Source organism: Meles meles, chromosome 6 (assembly GCF_922984935.1).
Source record: "Meles meles chromosome 6, mMelMel3.1 paternal haplotype, whole genome shotgun sequence".
Classification (NCBI taxonomy): Eukaryota; Metazoa; Chordata; class Mammalia; order Carnivora; family Mustelidae; genus Meles; species Meles meles.
This window is the reverse complement of record NC_060071.1, coordinates 139,205,433-139,220,152: the sequence shown is the minus strand read 5'-3', so window position 1 is coordinate 139,220,152 and position 14,720 is coordinate 139,205,433. Positions and strand designations below refer to the sequence as shown.

The window sequence follows — 14,720 nt, the reverse complement described above, 5'->3', positions numbered from 1 at the left end:
GAGACATGCAGGAAAATTATTCACATCAGTGATACAAAGCCAATAAGCATAGCAGTCTGGGGTCATCTGGTATGGGAACAAAGGACCAAGTATACTTCATTCACCCCTCGGGGCCTCACTTTGTAAAAACTCAGTGTAAAATTATTTTCAACATATTTTTGGCAACCAGTGAATTAGGAGGCATTGATCTTCAGAGGTTGCAGATAGCACAAAGAGACAAACACGTTATTCAAACACACACATATTCAGCAAAATTCAGGCACCGTGCAACTCCCTAGCGTACAGCCTCCTGCATGAGGTCCTTTGGGCCCAGCCTTTCCACTCTCAGCCTCCACTGGGGCTTCTGCTGATTCTCTTCCACACCCCTACTCCTGGAGCTGCGTGGAGCTCCTTATGGCTCCCAGAGCATACCATGCCCTGGCCCTCTTCTCTGCACATGCTGCTCTCCAGGAAGAAAGGCCTCTTCTTACACACCCCACCCCTCCTTCAGCTGATAAATTCCTGCTTTTCTTTTCTTGGGGAGGACTCCCCTGACCTCCCAGGACTAGGTAAATTGCCCTTCCTAAGTGTTTCCAGTAGAACCCCGCACCTCCCACAAGAGCACTCAAACCTCTGGATGCAGCCCCGTAAGACTTGGAGCTTCTGGAGGCCTGAGCCTGTGACAGCAGTGCCTGCCTTACAGCAGGTGCTCCGTGTGCATTGATCGGTGAATGAGTACTAGTAGAGGTCAAGAGCCCCTCAGGGAGAGAGCAATGGGCGCACATTTGTTTTGCTGCTGATCCTTCTTGTCCTTGCCCCGGATCTGCTTTCTCAGAAAGCTCCCCAAGCTGACAATCTGATCCAGCCCCCAAGAAGGGGAAGCCTCCCTCTACCGTTCTGATGCCGAGTCCCCTTCCTTCTAAATTTGGGGTTGGAATTGTTTATTACTATTTCCGTGGTGCTTCAGAATTTCAAGCATCATCATCTTCTCACTTTTTTTTTTCCATTGGGACATCTGTTCGGATGTCTCTGGAATGTTCCCATATATCAACTTGAAATTGGCTTTGGGTGTCAAAATCTGCTACTTTATCCAAGGTCACTGATGCCATCAAATGCTACAAAGCCCAGCCTAATGGTGGTCTCTTCAGCTGTGTGACTCTTGTGGATGGTGCCTTGTGTAAGCATCTCAAGAGTGGGGCGTTCAAAAATGTTCCTTCAGAAGGAACAGTGTGGTCTTGTCATAGAGCACACTGCTGGCCATCCAGAAGCTCAGATTCTAGTCCTGGATCTCTGTAACAGGCTCTGTAAATGTATCATTTTACTTCTCAGAGTCTGTTTCCTGCAGAAGTGAAAAATTCGTACCAGCCATTCAAATGGAGGTTCAGGGTTATGCCACATGTCAGTAAAGCAGGACACTTTCCTAGTCCTTGAGTTGTACTCCCAAGACTTGGGGGACAGAGGTGTTTTTGTGTTAAAACGAGCACAAATATTCCTCAGTAGAATGCAAAATCAAGATGACTTAAGAAGAAACTCAAGATTTTATTGGCAGAGTTTGAGGAACACTGAATTCTCCATGTTCTCTTCTGGTGCTAACTTTCCATAATTGCTTCAGCCTCTGAGCGCCCGTCTGCTGGATAACTCTCCTGGTAGAACATCCAATCCTCAACCCTGCCGAGTACATCCGGAGTGGCTAGGATAATAAAGAATATATGATTTCTCAGGAGATACAGTATTGCATATGAGGCTAACAGAAGTGTGTCTAAGCAGAAGCCCTTTGGAATCTGCTTTTAGAAATATCAAGAACCATTTATAATTACTACATCTTTAAGGATCTATATATAGCAAACTGAAGTTCTAGAAAGCCTTCTTATAAGGCAAAAATATTCTCTCTTCTGAGCTTAAAGCAGGCATTCTTAGCAGGAGTTCAGAATGTGTGGCATCTAAATCAATGTGCTTTTAACCTTGTAGAAAACCTTGAAGTTAGATTAATCCAGAACAAGACCTTTTGTTTGAAAAAAGCATCTCTGGGCTGCCTCCTCCTCCTCTTCTGCAAGGGTTCTATTTCTAATGATGTGAAACTGATTTTAGCATCTGTATCGTTTACCTCGCTACCATGATGAATCATTGATAATTATATGTTGAGGCTGCACTTTTTTCCCCTCATAGTTCATTCTAGAGGCTTCTAATTATTGTTGGGTTTTCAATATATGTTTGCCTAAAGTTCTAACAGTTAATAAATAGATCTGTAGAAAGCCAGTGAGTTTAAGGGGCAAGTGGATAAATGATGCTCATCTTGGCACCCCTGGTAAACATTTTCCTCTCGTATATAAAAGAAAACCACAGCTGCTTCTTGAGAAAGAATAACAATTTGAAGTGAAATTAACAAGAAAAGGAATTGCCAATTTAAAATGAGTGTTTCTGGATCCTTATAGGATTCTTTAGAAAAGCTAGCATATCTGGATTTCAGCATCTTTTGCCTGACTTTTTAGGAAGAAAAATGATCAAATTAAAATTATACAGCTGTCAGCATTCAAGCCAGACAGCTCACAACAGACAAGAAAAATTGCCTTTCTAATACTGGTGTAATTAGGCTGTAATGCATATGGAGGTTTCTGTGAATTCTTATCTCCAGTTAGAAAATGGAGTTTTGCTTGCCACCTTTCTTCATCATGAAGCCAACTAGATAATCTTTTTTTTTTAATAAAGTTTTGAAAACCAACAAATAGGCCATTCCATGGCATCTTCAGAAAAAATAGGTAACTTATGACATGGGTTTCCTGATTTTTATTTATTTATCCTATTGTCATGACAAATAATCCTTTTTTGAAAAGCAAAGCTAAATATCTTAAGCCCTTCTTAAAGCAAAGCAAAAATAGTAATGAAATCAAGGTCTTCAATTTATTTTGAAAGATATACATTCTCTGATTGACTTTCCCTTCTGGAAATTCAGAAAAATATTTTGTATTGCTTCTCTGATACTTAGTACAATTGCACAATGGACTCACTTTTAAATAATTAGGTAATTTGAAAAGAGGGACATTCAATCTGTTAGAATCATCATTTCCAGCCCTCTCAAAGTTCACTGAGGTCCTAGAATGAGGTCTTAGAACATGACAGAAAACACACAACCTTTCTGTTTCTATTTAACTTTTGTTGTTACTGTTTTAGGAAAAACTTTAATTTTTTTCTTTTTTGAGATGAAAAATAATAGGCTATTACAGATGCTCATATGGTCCTTATCTTGGTCCCAGTTTTAACAGTATTATGCAGAAAAAGTGACTGGGTCAGACTTTCTCAAATTAATCTTGCTTGGAGGAATAGGAAAAGGGAAATACTTCCTCACAAATTGTCAGAATCAAATACCAAATGTAGAGAATGTGGATCAAAGAATAGCTCAGTTTAATACTATGATTTTAAAGCACAATTGCTATTACTATAAAAACCATAATCATTTTAATACTGCAATTTCAATTTGCATTTTAAAATGAGCTTTTTGGTCTGGTTGCATAGGCCAACAAATAATATTTTAAATTAAAAAAATTTTTTTTTTTAAATTTAATCCATAGCTTTTATAACATGCATCTTGGGATAGTTTCATTATAGGCTGGCTGCACATAGGCATCATACCTAAAATGGAGACCACATTGTGTTCTTAAAAAAAAAAATCTATGCTTGGGGCGCCTGGGTGGCTCAGTGGTTTAAGCCGCTGCCTTCGGCTCAGGTCATGATCTCAGGGTCCTGGGATCGAGTCCCGTATCGGGCTCTCTGCTCAGCAGGGAGCCTGCTTCCCTCTCACTCTCTCTGCCTGCCTCTCTGCCTGCTTGTGATCTCTGTCAAAAAAAAAAAAAAAAAAAAAAATCTATGCTTATTCTAAAAGGTTATGCTGATTATAGTAACCCATGCTTTGAAATAATCAGTAGGTATTTAAAGGAAATTTTGCAGTACACTTTTTTCCCTCATGGAGTTGTGGTTGGTTTACTCTCCATTAATGTAAGGAAAGTTTTTAACTTTATGCTTTTTGGGGTTTCTTGGACTGAAAAAAAAAAAACTGTTCTGTAAATAGACATTTCTGTTATTTCTTGTGGGACATGTCTTTTTCTTTGAGGATATGTATTTTATTCTGAGGCTGTGAGAAGTCCTGACACTCCCCTCTTTCACCTTTGCTCTGTCTCGTAGCGTGGCTGTCACCAGGTCCAGAGATGTGCCTTCCTTCGGACCTCCCATCCCCAAAGGGGTCACTTTCCCTAAGTCAAATGTGTTCAGGGACTTCCTTTTGGCCAAAGTGATTAATGCAGAAAATGCTGCTCATAAATCAGAAAAGTTTCGGGCCATGGCCACTCGGACCCGCCAGGAATACCTGAAAGATCTGGCAGAGAAGAATGTCACCAACACCCCTATTGACCCATCTGGCAAGTTCCCATTCATCTCTCTGGCCTCCAAGAAGAAGGAGAAGTCCAAACCGTATCCAGGAGCTGAGCTCAGTAGCATGGGGGCCATTGTGTGGGCCGTCCGGGCCAAGGACTACAACAAGGCCATGGAAATGGACTGCCTGTTAGGGATCTCCAACGAGTTCATCGTTCTCATCGAGCAGGAAACCAAGAGTGTGGTTTTCAACTGTTCCTGCAGAGATGTGATAGGGTGGACCTCAACTGACACCAGCCTCAAAATCTTCTACGAGCGAGGAGAATGCGTTTCGGTGGAGAGTTTAATTAATAACGAGGACATTAAAGAGATCGTCAAAAGGCTGCAGGTGAGTATCTTCCTTCCACTTACCCACATTCCATTTCACTTTCCTGAAGCTTTCCCTACTGACCAGAAGCATGTTCCTGAAGCTGGTGCAATTTTATCGTTCCTCCGAAAACTCCCTTGATGATGTGAAGCAACCCAGAGTTTCCATCACTCGTTTTCCATCCTTTTCCGAAGGAAAAGTAGAGCAAGTGGGAGAAGACACGCTGGCTATGCGTGTGTGCTGGAAACCATTTGCACGTGACCTGATCCCACTGCCCTGATGGCTGATGGGGTGGCCCAGCCGGTCTGCCTTGGTTGTTGAGGGACACCGTTCCATTGAGCATCTGCTGCCCTGAATTTTCTAAGGGCGAAGTGAGTAGGAGAATACGGTCTCTGTTGGCTGCCAGCTCCCCGTGGGTTCTCTGTTAGAGGTTTCCTTGTAAGCTCAGCAAAGCCATTGAGTCTTTGGGCACAACAAGTATGTTCTTTTTGGATCGATGAATGGAGGTTAGTGAAGGGGAAGTAACCAGTCGCTCGTCAGCTGGCGTTAGGGTATTGGGCAATGACCCCACAGGCGGTGTTTCTCCAGCTCCGTGCCCAGCACTCCACACCTCATGGCGTTAAACTGTGCTACCTTTTGTTTCCTTGTTCAGTTTGTATCCAAAGGTTGCGAATCAGTGGAGATGACTCTGCGGAGGAACGGGCTGGGGCAGCTTGGCTTCCACGTCAACTACGAGGGCATCGTGGCAGACGTGGAGCCCTACGGCTATGCCTGGCAGGCGGGGCTGAGGCAGGGCAGCCGGTTGGTGGAGATCTGCAAGGTGGCTGTGGCCACCCTGAGCCACGAGCAGATGATCGATCTCCTGAGGACATCTGTCACAGTGAAGGTCGTCATCATCCCCCCGCACGATGACTGCACCCCACGGAGGTAGGTCTGAGTCGGCAGCTGGGAACCGGGCCATCCAAGGCCGGGTTTGTGTGCCGTATAGAACATCTCCTGCTGGGCAGGGAGAAGGGTGCTGTGCGGTGTGCCGGGTCACACGCAGTGCTCAGAGTTCCATCCATGGAAAGTCTGACTCAGGACCTAGCTCCCTTTCGGTCTTTGGCAAGAGCAACTGGAAAGAGTGACTGGGTTGGACCCTTATCCAGATTTACATCTGTGGATTTATAAACTTGCCAGTACAGATAGAGAAGTCTGGTAACACGGTCTTAAGGATCTTGCGCCGGTAGCTAAGAAGCATGGCGTGCTTAATATTAGAAGACACTCAGCAGCGCAGACTGTCAGGCTTCATGACACTCGTATTCATCTTCCTGTCCGAAATTCAGAGTGCCATTCTGACCCCTGCTCTCTTATCCTGGAGCCCTGGACGTGACTTAGCAAGCATTCTCTTGACTGCATCTGTGTGTGTCAGGAATTGGCTTCAAATGAGCTGGCTGGTCCTGCTCGTGCTGCTTGGCAATTGGGTCACCAGCCCTTTTGCAGAGGGAAGCCCGGGAGCTCCCTGGCCCTCCCAGCTCCTGCCAAGCCAGCAACATGCTTGGAAACTTAATTTCATGGTCTCTGGGGAGATTTCTTGATGGAACAAATTTAATCAACTTTTTCTTTTCTCCTTTGGGCATGTCCATGCTATTTTTACTAATTTTTTCCAATCTGTTAATTCACTTTCAGCCCATTTTTCCTAAGAGTTTCTCTTAAGCTTTGACAATTAATTCTTAGGCCTTCTAAAGCCAAAACATCCTTCACCTGTTTGTTTTTTCCTCAAAATGTGACCTGTCCTACACCTGAGCTCTTGCAGATTCATGAATGGTGGATGGCAGAATGTGCAAACCGTTATAATGGGTTATTTGTGTCCTTTAAAAAGTCAGCAACAAGGACAGTTTCCATGCATGTCAGTCCTTCAGACCAGTGCTACAGAACAGACTGTGCTCAAGGTAGTGTTTCTGAGCACTGCTTACTGCCTAGACAGCCCAGAGACTAGGTTCCCATGTCACAATATGGTGAACTCCCTGTGTCTGATGGCTTCAAGACATGTTCCCTTTTGGATGACTGGATTTTTCTGGAAACCAAAATATGAATCTGGAGCTTTTTATTATTTCAGCTATTTGGGGTTGGGGGTGGGGGTATATCCTGAAACTGTCTTTCTTTCTTTTTTTTTTTTTTTTAAGATTTTATTTATTTATTTGACAGAGAGAGAGATCACAAGTAGGCAGAGAGGCAGGCAGAGAGAGAGGAGGAAGCAGGCTCCCCGTGGAGCAGAGAGCCTGATGCGGGGCTCAATCCCAGGACCCTGAGATCATGACCTGAGCCGAAGGCAGCGGCTTAATCCACTGAGCCATCCAGGCGCCCCTATCCTGAAACTGTCTTACACACGACAATGCTTCAGTTAGCCAGCTGTTTCCTGCTGTCCTCAAGCACATCATCATTAACGTTAAACATTTTGATGAACCGGGATTCAGGAATGACTCTGGTGACGGATCAGAGAGGTGGTTAGGTCCTTACACCTGCTCTATAACTCTCTAGCTGCTCTGTGCTCCTTCTCTTGTCCTTCTGTCTTCTGTCCCTTTGTCTTTCCTTCACATTGTTTACTTGGTTGTTCCTAAGTAGGCAGCTATAAACTGGAGAAGAGAACCAAGCTTTGTAACTTGTCAACCTTAATTACACACAGTACAGAATTAAAGACGCTGGTCTATGGACTAATGGTCTAAGAATGAGTCTGTGGATGGTGTGGTGCCATCTTGTCTGCTCAGGGGCCTTTCCCCTGGCTTCATAGGCTCCCCAGTTTGTATGGAAAGAGGGGAGGGGAATAGGCACACGTGAGTTTGAACATGTGATGAATGGATGGGCAGCATGACTGACGTTGAACTGTGCGCGGTTACTACCGAAAAGGTGGTTTAGAAGGCCTGACTCTGGATAGATAGGCCTGCGGCAGGAGGTGGTTTATCTACAGCGATATACTAAACCAGATATGTCTCCTCTGGAGTGCTGGTAAAAACAACTAACATTTGCTGAGGATTTAATTTGCCAGGTTAGAAAAAACACTTTTACATGGATTAGTGCTTTTAATCCTTGTAACAACCTTATGAGGTAATAGTATTAATAGGATTCCTAATTAAAGGAAGCCAAGACTCAGGTTAGTCACTTTCCAAGCTCATCTGGCAAATTTAGGTCGCACTTCAGAATCCAAGCTCTTAACTACTACTTAGTGGGCTTGGGGCACAAATCCTTTTTTTTAAATACCAGCATAAGCAGGGATCTGCTGGTAACGTTGGATTTGTAGCCTTTGCTGATGCCCATGTGCCAGTACTGCCCCTGGGGTTGGTTTCAAGCTCCCGCGCGACAGTGCTGGACTCAGTTGGGATGGCTGCTCATGGCCCGCTCTTGCAAGCCAGGACGGGCTGGCTCCCGCACCTCCGAGTGAGTGAGCCGTGTTTATCTTCATTTTCCAGCACGGCTGCCGAGACTACCCGTTGCTGCTCTCTGGGCCAGTGGAGCCTGGCAGTGACGTAACGGAAAGGCGTTAGGAACCTGCCCCCATTAGGGCGGGGACTGAGAGGCTGGGATGCACAGGATGGGTGCCCCGCACAGCCCCACGTCTGGGAGGCACACTCTGCCTTTCCCACGACAGTGTCCATCTGAAAAGCCCCAGTCACACCTTCTGGGCAGGGGTGAAATGGTGCCTTGGATGCCTTTCGGGGGACTGGAAACTCTCCTCTCCCCCTTTCCTCCTTTAGAAACAGCTTCAAAGGAGCATTGGAAGCATGAACACCTTGCTGTAATTTTCAACGAAATAAGATAATGCTCTTCTGTCATTTTTCTCTCCTCCACACTTCACACTCCCACTGCTGTCTTCCCAGCAGCTGACTACTCCGTTCTTTGACTAGTCACTCTCTTTGTCAGCTGTTCCTGTAGCTCCGGCACGAGGGAATGGGCCTCCTCCAGGCCCCCGTCCCACAGTCCCTCAGCGGCCCGCTTCCCAGGGGGCCAGGTCCTGAGGGGTCACAGGCACCCAGCGTGCTGACTGGGCATACGTGCAGACAACCATGTGTGTTCACATGGGAGAGTCCTTGGTTTTGGAAAGGCAGGTTTTTTATTTTAATGAAAAGAACAGTTTAACAGCAGTGTGGGGCTTCAGTCGTAAAAGTGAAATAGGGCTCTTTTCCCTGTTTTTAGGACATAAGCAGATCCTCTTATGTACTGCTTTCATGCTAAAGTTGTTTTTAAGGGACAAAAGGACAAGGGAAGTAAAATTCCTGAGCCCCTGCTACGTATGGGGCCTTAAAAATAAATAAATAAAGTCAAGTCATCCATTTCCATTAAAACGAGGAGGAGGAGGTGTGGAGAGATTCCGTCACTCCGCGGTGGGCGAGCAGGACGAGCGAGAACGAGCACCCGCTGGAGGCCCTGCTACAGCCTCCGTCAGGAAGTTTCCCGGGGAGGGAGATGTCCAGCATCAGGAGGGCACCCCCCCCAGCCCAACCCTGACTCCAGAGTGCTGGAGTGCGTGACCCGCATGTATCTGTTGGTGCCTGTGACCTCTGAATCCTCAGGAACCGAGCTCTTGGCAAGATGAAAAACACCCCGCTAGCAGTTTCACCGACATTAAGTCATGAGGTTCTGAGTGGTGCACAGGAGTGGTGGACCTTTCTTCTGTTGAGGGCCACGACCGAAGAAAGCAATCAGGGGCCATTCAGAGGAAGAGCTAAAAACAAACAGTTACATAAAAGGACCAAATTACGTTGTAAGTAGAACAGATCACAGAGTTTTGTCTTCATTTTAAAACACAAGTATTCAAAATGCAAAAGCATACTGCTTTGGAACCAGAAGGGCTGTGAGAGTTCATTGGTTCAGATCACTCATCCTTTCAGGCAGAGAGCTTTGGTGCAAAGAAGTTAGGTGTTTTTTCCAAACCCAAATCACATGGCCTGTTAGGGCCCCAGCTGTCCTCAGACATCTGAGTTGGCTGCTTCCGGAGTCCATTGTTGAGATGATCTGTTGGGTGTGCTATACAGTGGTTCCTCTTACCTGCATTCCTAGTGTTGAGAGGAAAAAGGAGAGAGCGATGATGAATCATCAGAACCTGAAGGAGGAAGACTGAGAAGGCTGAGAAAGAGACTGGGGACAAGGAGTGGCTTTTCAACCAGCAGGGCTTCATTGTGTCGCCATGTGTCTCTTGAGCCTGAAATCCTGAAATCGTAATTCCAGGTGCCCATCGCTCCTCAGAGACTGTTGAGTTTTCCATTTTGTCATCAACTGTGCCAAGTGAAGCGAGTAGTCCCTGGAAGTGAAGAAGGCTGGGGACTTGGCGTTGATGTAACCTTTAGTTAGTGATGAAAGTCAATGTCCATGTAGATTAATTGTGGGAGTTCAGATCCTGGCTGGGCCGTCTCGGGCAGATTAATCTCTCCAGGCCTCCATTTCCTCATCTAAGAAAGGGGGGATAACGATAGCACCTACTTCAGAGCCGTGGTGGTGCCACGAGATCAGCGCCTGGCCCGTCAGGGTTCACTGCTGTTCAACACTGCGTTTTCTTGAATGACGTAATAAAAATCCTTCTATGAATTTTCATGTGTCACTAGAAACCAGCTCTTATCTTTGTTCTTCAGCGTACAGCCCACTTCCTGACTCCATGTATCATTCTTATATTTTCAGAGCTAAGTCAGTGATGGGAAGCAGGTGGGTGGGCTCCCATCCTGGACGGCAGCGAGCCGTGGCAAGTTCGCTGAAGTTTAAGATTGCGGACCCGCTGTTTCTCGTTCTCTACGAATGAGCCTTCTCTCCCTGCTTAGGCTTTGTCATACTGCATCCTGTTATCATCGACTGTGCAGGAGGTTTCTCACTACACGTTAGAGGTGGTGGAAACAAGATACAGATGAAGAAGACCAAGTCTTGGGGTACCGGGGTCTTTTAACCGGTTTTAGTATGAAATGTTATGTAGCTTAAAAGACTATTTCAAAGAGTTTTTGAACTAGAAGAGAGTCCAGCGATCACCAATTCCAAATCTTTCATTTCCCAATCGTTCATTTCCCAAAGAAGCTAAGGCCCCAGGGATGAAAGCAGCTTGTCGGTTTCGGAATACATTACATTTGTTTCTGTACCAGGAGGCAGCCGATGCCTGTAAGGTGCACGGAGAGTGCTGGGGAGTTAAAACCCAGCAAGAGAATCTGTCAGAGGGTGGGGTGTGCTGAAGGGAAGACATGGCCCACGGGAAGATTTCTGAAAAGTTGGTGCCCAAAATACACGACAGCAATGTTCTGTACGTGTGCTGGTTGCCAGCACTCAACAGAAACACAGAAGATAGGTATACGTCTTTGCTGTGTAAGTGATACGCCACATTGGATTTACAAGTTAAGACAGACCACTACGGAGGGGAAGCAGAAGCTAGTCTTGATTTTGACGTGGAGGGAAATTTTCCCAGGGATCACTGTAAGTTTTTATTACTGCCCCTTCTGCAAGCTGCAACATTCTTGCCTTATATTTGTAGACCCGGAGGACAAGTTACTGTGTCGTGTGCCGTATTTGGTCAGACATGGGAGACTTCAAACTGTACTACAGTGATAGCTCTACTAAGAACCAAAAAGGTATCACAGATTTTTTGTCAGAAGGATCAGGATCAAAGCTAGAAATTACGTCCAAGCCTGAGGTGACAGTCCCTCCTATCAGAGGAAAAGTTTATTACATAAGAAGTCATGAGCTGCTGAAAGTCATGTCGGATGTACTGTAACCTGCACACTGCAGGTTGTAACTCCAAAGTAGATCGTGAAATCCACTTAGCGAGCTGCATTCAGTGTGTTTCTTTAATGAAGGGGATTAACACAGAATATAGCCGAGTGGAAGGGTTTGAGTGTGTGTGTGTGTGTGTGCATACAGCTGAGTGGAAGGGTGTGAGTGTGTAAGTGTGTGTGCATACAGCTAAGTGGAAGGGTGTGTGTGAGTGTGTGTGTGGCTGGGCTGCATCACGTTGTAAAATGTATTTCTTACTGGACTCATGGTCCCAAAAGTTTGAAAACCACGGTCCTTAATGTATCTAAGGAGTACAGCGGAGCTTTGGGCAGAGGGTCAGATTAAGGTTGACTTAGGCTTTTAGGGAATCAGCAAGAGTGGTAAGAAAACTCTAAGAAGAGGTGCCTGTTGGAGGCTGGGGCTGAGACTGAGCAGGCAAGGACCCCAGCAAGTGCGTGCACCTCAGAAACAACCCTTCTCAAAACCCGCGTGTCTCACGGAGGTGTGTGAGAGGGCGCATGGTGGGGTAGATGCAGGAGTCCTACCTGAGACACATAGACAAGGTCCTGAGACAGTGACGCCCTCCACTGTGCTTACTCTCCCACCAACACAAGCCCGTTTTCCAAATCAAGACCCAGCCTCTCGCCCCATGCTATGTGGTCCAGAGCCACAAGTCGTCCGTGGCTAAGGGGACTAGTCCAAAGTGAGACGTGCTGTCCGTGTATGGTACACACCAAATTTAGATGCATGTACAGCATCTCCTTGTTGAGTTTTTATATTGATTTCCTTGCTTACATGTTCAAATGACAGCATCTTAGATATATTAGACTAAATAAAATAATAAATTAATTTCACCGTTCCCTTTGACTTTTTTCATGTGGCTGCTAGCTCACGTTGTCTCTAGTGGACAGGATTGTTAGGACTCTCCTTCCTCTGTCTCTGAAGTGTTTCATAATCAGCTTTAACCCTTCCTTTCCCACCTGCTGCTCAGGCTTTGAAATTCCTTTACGCAAGGAAGTCATTTTTTTTTTTTGCTTAGTAATGAAATCCAGGTGCACAGTTTGAGTTAATGCCTTAGTGGGCATAGGGTTTTCTCAGTAATTTGTCTTTCAGTCATGTTAATAATAGACTGAACATTCCTTGGTTGTTTGAGTTAAGAGAATGGAGGGTGGGTTCCACATTTCCTAAGGTTTGTGGGGTTGGGACAGTAGCACCAGAAAAGGGGCTAAAGCAACAGAAAGACATTTGGGCCTGACATCAGTTTCACTCAGGCTGCTCCCTGGGGCCAACCCTGCTTTCCCTGCTGTGGGAGATTTTTGGCTTGGGGTAGTCGGGGTGGGGGCAGTGAGGGGAGTCTGATTTCAGATTATGCTTTGTTCCCTGGTGATTTGATAATTGCAAATTTTCTATAATTGGGTTTTTGTTTTCCCCTTTGAGCTAAATTTGGCTCTCATTTTGGATTTTGAAATTTATCCCCCCCTTAATTTTTTGACTATTAAGATCCCCAACAAATTCCTTTTTAGGTCCCCAGTTATGATACTCAGTGAAGGGTGCATAGAGCTGACCGCTTGCTTCTTCTGAGGCCTGGTCTTGGGGTTCTGCTGCCTGGTCCTGCCGGCCTGGCAGCCTTCCCTGCTCAGGGCTCAGGACTGACTGTGCTCCTACCGGCTCCCTCCACTCACTGGGATGACTCTGGGTCTCACTGTTTTTCCAAGACTCCGTAGTTGAGACCGAGCAAGGGAAAATTACACCGGTGTAATATACTTCTGGGGTTCTGGTATTTGAAGGGACAGTAACGATTAAAAGACAGTCTGAAACAAAGGATGAAGTATTTGATCCACTTTCACTGTTAATGAGAAGCAGTGTGGTTCCACTCAGAAGAACAACAATATTAATTTTTCTTCTTTCTGTGCCCTCACTAGGAGCTGCTCAGAAACCTACCGCATGCCAGTGATGGAATACAAGATGAATGAAGGGGTTTCCTATGAATTCAAGTTTCCCTTTCGAAATAATAACAAATGGCAGAGGAATGCCAACAAGGGGCCTCATTCACCTCAAGTCCCCTCCCAGGTGCAGAGTCCCATGACCTCGAGGCTGAACGCTGGGAAAGGAGATGGAAAGATGCCTCCTCCAGAAAGAGCTGCCAATATCCCTCGAAGCATCTCCAGTGACGGACGCCCACTGGAGCGGCGGTGAGTGTGCCTCCAAACGTTCGCTCTGCATCTCGGCTCCAGAGATGCAGAGCAGCAGACCCACAAGCACTAACTGTAGGTCTTCTCCTATTGTAATAGAAATCTGGAATTGTCGGGCACATGGGTGGCTCAGTCAGTTAAACATCCAGCTCTTGATTTTGGTTCACGTCACCATCTCAGGGTTGTGAGATCAAGCCCCACATTGGTTTCACACTGGGCATGGAGCCTGCTTAAGATTCCCCCTCTCTCCCCTTCCTCCTCTCCCTCTCTCCCCTTCCTTCTCTCTAAAAGGAGGAGGAAAAAGAGATCAGGAATTAAAATAGAAACAGGGAGCACCTGGATGGCTCAGTGGGTTAAAGCCTCTGCCTTCGGCTCAGGTCATGACCTCAGGGTCCTGGGATTGAGCCCCCGCTTCGGGCTCTCTGCTCAGCGGGGAGCCTGCTCCCCCATCTCTCTCTCTACCTACTTGTGATCTCTGTCTGTCAAGCAAATAAATAAATAAATCTTAAAAAAAAAAAAAAATAGAAACAGGTGTGTGCCCTGGTGGCTTTCAAAGCATGGTGGTGTTCTAAAGCCATAAAGATGAATAAGGATACATTCCAGCAAAGCATTCAGCTCTGAGCAGTGTATCTGTGCTTTGTGCTCTCATTTCCATGTGACAGCAGCAAAAACGGTCACTGCACACTTAGTGGCAACAGGGGTTAGAAGTTGGCAGGCTCCTTGAGGGGACGTTGGCCGTATTATCATCTTTCACAGTCTTCGTCTTTTGGGGAGAAGTGATATGATAGTAGCAAAAGATTGCAGGTTTTTGATTGTCTGTACTTGTGTCACTTTGTTAATAAAGATTGTAAAAATTTTAAACAATAGCACTGTAAATGACCTATGCCAACAAAGGAGACAGTTGAATTCAGTAAGCTGATAGTCACCTGCTAGAAGAAGCCAACCTCTCTGTGCACTGTCCTTTCTGCATCACTTCTGCTTGTCCTGATTATGTCTCAGAATGTTTTTGTGGCCCCGTGCTGGAGAGGGGTCAGGAATCCCCGGAGCTGGGGAGAGTTCTCTGTTCCAGGAGCTGTGTGGGGCAGAAGGAAGGTGGGAGC

At 45.9% G+C, this 14,720-nt stretch overlaps 1 protein-coding gene across 7 annotated transcripts in view; it reads left to right on the top strand.

Moving 5' to 3' along the window:
* Nucleotides 1–14,720, top strand: part of SIPA1L1 (signal induced proliferation associated 1 like 1) — a 398,364-nt gene that overhangs the window by 318,035 nt on the left and 65,609 nt on the right. For all 7 annotated transcript variants that reach the window (XM_046008524.1, XM_046008528.1, XM_046008527.1 and 4 more), the window contains 3 exons: nucleotides 4,156–4,729; nucleotides 5,361–5,635; nucleotides 13,351–13,620. In XM_046008524.1, the coding sequence (XP_045864480.1) occupies nucleotides 4,156–4,729; nucleotides 5,361–5,635; nucleotides 13,351–13,620 (1,119 nt within the window). The remainder of the gene's footprint in view (nucleotides 1–4,155; nucleotides 4,730–5,360; nucleotides 5,636–13,350; nucleotides 13,621–14,720) is intronic.